The sequence below is a fragment of the Fomitopsis serialis genome (assembly GCF_022376445.1).
Source record: "Fomitopsis serialis strain Sig1Antser10 chromosome Unknown B0H18scaffold_451, whole genome shotgun sequence".
In the NCBI taxonomy this organism is placed as follows: Eukaryota; Fungi; Basidiomycota; class Agaricomycetes; order Polyporales; family Fomitopsidaceae; genus Fomitopsis; species Fomitopsis serialis.
In genome coordinates, this window is record NW_025955411.1 from 1 (window position 1) to 8,278 (window position 8,278).

At 54.0% G+C, this 8,278-nt stretch overlaps 1 protein-coding gene across 1 annotated transcript; it reads right to left on the minus strand.

Moving 5' to 3' along the window:
* Positions 1 to 3,156: 3,156 nt before the first annotated feature.
* B0H18DRAFT_895394 (uncharacterized protein) lies at positions 3,157 to 3,525 on the minus strand (the record flags this gene model as incomplete). Its single annotated transcript, XM_048041400.1, has 1 exon — positions 3,157 to 3,525. The coding sequence occupies one exon, from the start codon at positions 3,523 to 3,525 to the stop codon at positions 3,157 to 3,159; it is 369 nt and encodes a 122-aa protein (XP_047884597.1).
* Between the last annotated feature and the right edge of the window lie 4,753 nt (positions 3,526 to 8,278).

Sequence of the window (8,278 nt, forward strand, 5' to 3'; positions counted from 1 at the left end):
CGGTGCTGTCATCAGATTCATGTCCCGCCGCGGCTTCTGAAGTGGCTGACCACGACGTGAACGAAAGTTGTCTTTCGATCGAGCGGATTGACGTACAACACCTTCCTCATCAGGAAGGGCACCTTCCTCATTCGTCAAGTGCCTTCCGCTGCGCAGTGGCCTGAAACTTGTTAAGCGGTATGCTCAGAGCGCGCTCTGCACCGACCATGCTGAGCAATGTAAGCTTCTCCGCCCGCGTGGCAGCATGTACCATACCGTAGTCTTGCCCAACGTCCCATTAATGTAGAACCTAGAAGAAGGCGCCGACCGTTCGTTGCGCGCTATGGACGTTCATTTCCGGCGAATATCACGGATGGCACATATAAAACGACGAATTCTTGACATACACTTGACATCAAAACTTCTGTATCTTGTGATCCTACCTGAAGTCAATTCAACGCGCCCAATGCCAAGGCCCACCAAATTTGACCTCTGGAAGGCGAATAGTATCTATCTCCTCGACGTCATCGTTGATTTCGTGTCCCGGTATTATGACCTGAGGCCGCGAGCGAAGAGCAAGTTCGTATTCTTCAGCAGCGCCGGAATCCGACCTCGAACGCTCCCGCCGCCTCCCAAGGGCAGCTCTCCAAGGCGCTATCTCAAATGCCTTGTCAACCTCTTCGAGCGATGCGCCTCTCGTCTCGGGCTGGAAGGCTAGGCAGACCAGCGTGGTGAGCAGAGAGCAGGTGCCAAATAGGAAGTAGGGTCCAGAAGACGTGCGTGCAAGGAACATGGGCGTTGTGAAGGCTATAATCCAGTTGACCACCTATGATTCGAGTCATATTCAGTGCCGATATTATCGCCTATTAACTGTACCTACCCAATTTGCGCACTGCCCAAGGCTCGTAGCAGCAGCCCTCGTCCGCATTGGCTGGATTTCGCTGCAGATGATACGTGTTACAATAGCCCAACTTGCAGCGAAACCGACCACAAATATGTAGATCAGCACGATGATTGCCCAACGCCCCGCTTGTGTGTCTGATGCCTGCGAAGCGTACAAAGAGCCGATGAGCATCATGGACACTCCAATGACAGTTCCGCCGCAGATCATAGAAGGCCGGCGTCCCCCTAAAGCTATGTCAATTGCAAGTCGCGCAGACTGCGGAGAACCCAGCTCACAATCATCGGCGAAAAATTGAACGATCAATGTGAAAACGACATTGATCAGACCTGACACCCCTGACGCAGCGAATGACGCCGCCGACGCCGATAGACCTGCTTGAGCGAACAAGACAGGTGCGTACTGTGCAGCCTAGAAGTTAGCCGCTGGGCCGTACTTACTAGGGCGATACGCCTACATAAAGCACGCCGTCATTCCTGACGCCTAAAGATGCGGATACCTCAGTCTCTCAACGCTGTGATACAAACTTCAAGATGCACCTGCTGCATCCCCATCAGAAAGACCCCCAGGGCAGTCCTCGCTTTGACTCCCCGTTTCCACAATTGCTGTGCCTCTTGCCACCAACTCAGTCGTTGCACTGCATCTCTACTGGCGTTCTCTTCCGTCTTCTGGGCGTCAGCGGAAACAACATCCAACTTCACCCACGCAGCGTCTGCGTCAATTGCTCGGCCCACATGACGGAGCCAGCGAGGTGAATGCGGCAGGAAGGGCGACCCCACTGCTAATATAGCGGAAATCACTGCCTGCAAACCAAACGGAAATCGCCAAGAAAGAGAGGATGGGATCTGGACAGTGCCATAACAAATGAAATACCCTGTCTAGCGGTGAGAAAGAGACGGGGTGTAGAGCACACAGATGACTACCCACCAGAGGCGATGCCCATTGTGCAGAGCAGTTGCACCATTGATCCGAGCCTGCCTCTAGCGGATGCTGGCGCAATCTCTATAGCGTACACGGTCACTGTCGACAGAAACAAGCCTTCACCGATGCCGGCGACACATCTCCCAACGAACAGCATCGCAAGTGAACGTGAAGCGCACGAGATAGCGCTGCCAGCCGCAAATATGAATGCTCCCAGGGATATTGTTCTGGTCCTAGAGATGCGATCAGAGAGAGGCCCAGAAACTAGGGACGCCATAGAGGCGGTGACAAGGATAGTCGACACGATGAGGCCTTGAATCGTCGTAGACAACGCGCGTGTCGATGAGAAGTGAGAGATGAACTGCGGCATGGTAGTGACGGAGCCAATGCTCCCAGTGTCGAATCCGAATACGAAGCCTCCGATTGCCGTGAAGAGAGCACACCATACAAAGTTAGGGACGTGAGGAGCTTTGGGGAACCGGCGGAGAGATGTGCGAAGGCGCTGCGTGACACTCCAGGACGCCCGCGGCGCGTTGGGTACAGCTGAGACCTCCATCGAAGACGGTGGCAGAAGGCAAGAAGGGAAGGCAGGTGGATCGTCGGACTCTGGTAGGTCTTCGAAAGCAGCCGCGATCTACCAGGATCTAGATACTACTAGCCACCTGCCTCTGGGACGCGTGACCGTCGTCTGACATTACTTGGACGTAAGTACTTGACGCGAGTGGCGCCGGCGCGGGCGCCGGTCGTGTACCTTGCGACTAAGGAATGTCTTCCCGTGCTCGCTGTATTCCAAGGCGCTCATGACGAGTACCGTAACCTACTACAGGAGGACGAACAGTTGGAGAGGAGGAGGCAAGACAAAAAATGCATGGGCAAATGTTCGTGGTGTACAACACATAGAGTAGAGTAGTAGCTATGACAAATTATGTATGGAGAACATCAGGTGCGCGAGAAGTGAGAGTAGTCAATCATCAAAAGGTGGAGGAATGCATCGAGAGGGAGAAGAGGGAATACGGCAGCCTGCACCGGAGCATACACTCAAGTTCGTGTCTTGTGTACATCGCCGGATTGATGGAGGATGGCAGCGAAAGTGACATGAAAGACGGACTGAGATGGGCCTCGGATACGCATACACTAACGAGCTCACCTTCTATTCCATTGTCAAGCACAATCTACATGCCCTCCGCTCGAACCATGAGTGCAGGTCCATTCGCCGTCACTGTCAGGATGAAGAGAGAGCTGCTAGGTGAGGTGTCATTGCACTGAAGATACTGAATATCTGTAGAATAGCGAGGCACATGTCAGCACTCGAAAATCGGGTTCCCAGAGTATTGATTCGGTGTACCATCAACTCTTCAAACAGCAGGGACGTGCACATGCACCGTGCCCTCCTCCACAAACGCGCCCTTCACCGCCTTCAGCATATCCGCCACCTTCACCCCCCGCTCAATAGTCACCAACAGCCTGTGCTCCTTCACCTGTCCATCCTCCATCTCGTGGTATGGCCCCGATAGGCCTTCAGGGTACACCCAGAACACGAGGCTCTTGAGCGTGCGGTCCTCCGCGTCCAGCCACCTCTCGACGCCGCGGATGTGCTCCTCGACGCCGCGGAGGTTCGAGCCGGGCCCGCTGGCAACCGTGGTGAGCGTGCCTGTGGCGAGGATGGCGGCGAGAAGCGGCGTGCATGAGGTCCGACAGTTGAGCGCGCCGTGTCGTAGGGCCATGGTCGTGTCTCTTGCTCTACTGGGATAGGGGCCTGCGGCGGTGTTGCAGTGGTTGCGGACATCTGTTCGCGTAGCGTTCAGCGTTCGTTGTGCATGAAAATAGTGTATTATGTTGCTAATATTAGGCCATCGCGAGAGTCACACTCATGTAAGGTTACTCACTGCTCACGCAGACCTTATTCCTCTGGTACTAGACCAATGGCTCCCGCGATGGTCTACGCGATGGTCTACGTCTTCATAGGGCAGTAAAGAGCTCATGTACACCTTTTTTCGTCGACAGTTCGGTATGGGGAGCCTCAGCCTGAGGGCGGTAGCATGGCTAAGCGCTGTCTGTCCGGATTTGGAGGTGGAACAAACAAGGCCAAAAAAACCGGAAATTTCCCACGACGAATTCAGACCCCCGAAGAGACCTTGCTAGTCGCAAGGTAATCTGTTCTAACTCACAATCTCAGGTTCTTGTAGAGGAAACCGAGTGAAATCATGCAGGGGCTACGCTGGGGTGAGCATGCCACGATTGAATTAGACGCATTACTACTGCACGGACACCAGATGTAGGTGAAAATATGAATGCTGTTGTGCACGTCGACGTTGTGAGGAACGTGATGGGGTGTACAGTATACAGTACTTGGACCTACAACAGCCCGTGTCACACTCGCCCACACAGTCATTGAGATGGCACCGCACCCTTATTTGTTGTGCCACAGAAGCGTCCGCAGGTTGTCCCAGTGATCAGAATCACGGTACAGGTACACCATGGAATTGAACATGCCAGGTTGGATCGTCTCCCCCCTTTCATTGAAAAGCCACATGACCGCGCCCCAACATAGCGCGGCGAAGACGGAGAACTTGGTGGCGTCGGGTGGTACAGGCTTTACGGAAGTAGAAGACGCGGACTTCATGGAGTACGGCGAATTTGCACGCGGGATGAACGACGCGACCACACGCGAACAAACGTACAAGACGATCTGGACCATGTGAGTCTGGCGACGAGGATTAATGGGCGTGTATGCTCACCTGTTCGTTCACGGCATTACGATCACCGAACACAGTGTATCCACCGATAAGACCAGCGATGAATGTGTCTGCGCTTCGATGCACGCCGCCATTCAGCCTCTTCTGAATGAGTAGAAGGGTCTTGTATATAGACACGAATTTGGCGAGATTCAGCGCGTGTTGTTTGGTAGCTCGGAGTATAGTGCGAAGCCTGGAGAGCCAGCTGTGGGACGGGAAGTGAGCAAGACAGCACTATGGGTGTTGTACTTCCACTCACTCCCCGCGTCCAAACAGAATGGCCATGATCAGTGCATGTGGAAAGCGTACTTTGACACCATACACGAAGCCATTTCGGGCACCCTTGACAATGGCGAGATAGTCGTGGTACGCAGGATCGGCCAGGATAGCCGATAAGGCAGACATGGTGTCTGCTACTGGTCTGCTACGGGGCACAGGCAAGAAGTGGTTTGGAGGTACGAGACAGCAAACGAGGAGTTGCCTCAGGCGGTAACTTAGCTGGCGACCCGGGCAACACGTGAATACGAGCATACAGTGGCAATCACAGGATATTGCACTCGTCGCTCGCCGCTCAGTTACTGACCGGTTACTGTACTGACATGAGTACTATTTAAGTGCTTTGAGCTTCATCCGCGGACCACTAGTACGACCTAACGTGTGGCCCACCTTACGGTAGGGGAACACAAGGTTTTTGAGTCCATGCTACGTACTACATTCCGCCGCTAGAGACGAGCACAGTGACTTCCTTCGTAGTTACAGTCTAAGATGGTCTATTGATAGTGATACTTACATAGCTCACTGCAAATCAAATTGCCAATCAGTAATATTCTTAGCGGGAGATGCAATTGAGAAATCGCCGCCGCCTTTCGAGATCGCGCCTGTAGTTGCAGTGAAGTTGCACAGTGCACACCGAAGGTCGCGCGACGCGCGTCTCCGAGTCGATCACGCCGCGACTGCTGGACAGTCTGGTCACGTTGACACCAAGTAGCGTACACCAGCTCGCCAGAGCAAGCATTCACAATCACCTCCTTAGACTGCCACTGCCAGTGCATATCTATCATCCAGTCGAACAATGGCTTCAAAGTCCAAGTCCAAGCAAGAAGAAGCTCTGCAGTTTCTCGACGATCTCGACTCCTTGGCGCCTCCAGGCGATGTCCCCGAGTCCACCCAAGGTTCTCACCCTCCTGGCGGTGAGGCCGAGGTATACGCATTCATAGACGAGATCACCCAGAAGAGCTCGGAGCCTCCTCGTATTTCGACGTCCCACATCGAGCGGCCCTTGTCGCGTGCAGGGACACCTGGGCCAACCGTCAGGAAGAGCACCGAGCGAGTTCGCGTAGGTGCGGCGACACCTCTGTTGCCGACGACCACCACCTCTGCTCCCAAAGCGGACGCTTCTGGCTCTCGTCTGGGTACTCCAGTCACTCCGAATGAAGGCGCTTACCAGGAGGCACAAGCTGCTGCTGGCGGTTGGGGTTGGGGGAGTGTATGGACGAGTGCCAGTGCTGCTATCCAGCAGGCTAAGACTGTTGTAGACGAACAAGTGAAGAAGAACGAGCAGGCTCGCAAGTGGAGTGAGGGGGTTCTAGAGTATGCAAAGAACGCCCAGCTCAACAAACTCGGTGCGTCCCTTCCGGCCACATAGCTCAGTCTTGACCCTGAACTCTGCTGTAGGTAACGACTTCAAGAGAGTCGGACTGTCCACCCTCACCGACATCCTCAATGTCGTCGCCCCGCCCATTTCGGAGCACGAAGTGATTCAGGTCTGGCTCAGTCACGATATGGCCGGTTATGACGGCGTCGAATCGCTTGTATACAGGGCGCTATCGAGGGTGGGTTGTTATTCAAGTGTGCCCTTGACACGATTGGTCTGAGTCTACCGTCAGATTATGGAGCAAGTAGAAGGTGGAGATCTCGTTGTCAACCGAGGCGATGAGTCTCGGCCCAAGGAATCCACAGATGGGAAGAGGGAGTTGAACGCCGTGGAAGGATTCGAAGCAGCCTTGAAGCTCGCCCAAGTAAGCTGAGAACGTTCCTGGGTGTTTCGAAAAGTTAATGAGGGTCCCAGGCCAATATTGATGAGATCATCAAGCGTAATGCGAAGCCCCTACAAACGCACCCAACATCGGCTCAAAATCCTACGACGTACTCCTACGTATACGTTCGCATACAGCCATACCTGACGACCTTCCCTCTTCCTCAACCGTCCGTTAACGCCGAGGTCGTCACCCCCGCAACACCCACTACACAGACGTCCTTGCAATTCCTCATTTACCTGTCAGATCCCACGCATCAGCTGAATCATTCCACGGTCACCCAAGCGGTTCCGGGCAATTGGCTCGACTTTTGGGACGAGTACGAATGGGTGGAAGATTTGGTCGTGGAGGCCATTCGAGTAGGCGTCGAGGTGATCGGTCAGGAGTACGTCGTCTCGCGAATGGGATGGAGCAATCCGACGGAGAGGGGACCTCAACAACCGGAACCAACTGTAGAAGAGACGACTGCCGCTTGAGTAGTGTTATGGCAGGGTACATATTACGATTTGTGGATTGTATATCACTGCGTGCGCCAGGCTGTATGATACCAGGTGTTGGAAGTGTCTATGCGCCAACATGTAGTGAATCGTGGACTACGATGACCTTCGATATTGAGTATTGAGTCCTGGCATCACAGGTCGATTTGACATATATTCATCGCACCCGACCATGTGTGTATCGATACTATTTCACTAGCCTGAGGGTACAATGTAGTCGCTGAGAATCACAGTATCGAAAACGCTTGAACCGGCGACCACAAGACGAAACATACATTCTGCCAGCAGAGAGGTTTCAAATCCAGACAGCATTTGACGTCGAATAATTACTCACCTGACAGGTTCCTGAAATATAAGGGGACCAATGGGAGGAGAACGTTGGGGTTTAACTCGGTCGGGTGGCAAAGACAGGTAACGCGGAACATTGGTAGCTTGATTGAGTACGGTGTCGCGATGTGCCCATAGGTCGGATATTGCGTCTAGCAGGCTTCGCCAATACTTTGCATCGTATGAGTACGGTCAAGATGAGATCTAACCGAAGTTCGAAACGTGGCTCACCTGCCAGATGTATCGCCAATGCCTCTCCATCTCTCCTCGTCTTCCCACAAGATCTCTTCGCGGCAGTCTCCGGAGTTGCGATGTCCTCCAGGTATGCTCAGCATAGTGCTTGCAGAAGCCAGGTCAGCCAAGAAATCAGCGTCGATGTCAGAGAATCTTATGCCGGTAGACCGCGAGTGCATGGATCCGCGCATAGACACGTCGACAGAGAGGACGTCCTCGACTTCCTCCGGTATAGCGAAAAGCTGCGCGCCTGGCATATGCACCGGCAGCGTAATGGGCGAAGACTCGCGTGCACGTTCGAAGCTCGTGCTTGTTGTCAGGAAGCCCGTTGAAGCATCGCCGTTCGCCCGGTTAGAGAAGTTGAGCTCAGCGCTGCCCGAGTCATAGTCTCCAATAGCTTCGTTCGACGCCATTGACAGTCCCAGTCCCAGTGCAGCGCTCACGGCGTTGACATCCAATCGGCCGTCTACAAGGAGGTCCTCGAGTTCCCAGCTAGGACAGACGGACACCACAGTCGAGCCAGGTCTTGAACTCTCCACGACAGGCAAGCTTGTGAAGGATTCGAGTATGAAGGAATTGCGCAACGGTGAGGGACCAAGCAGTGGGCTGCAGCTCCTGCGCTTCTGGAAGGGCTTAGGCTTTGCCGCC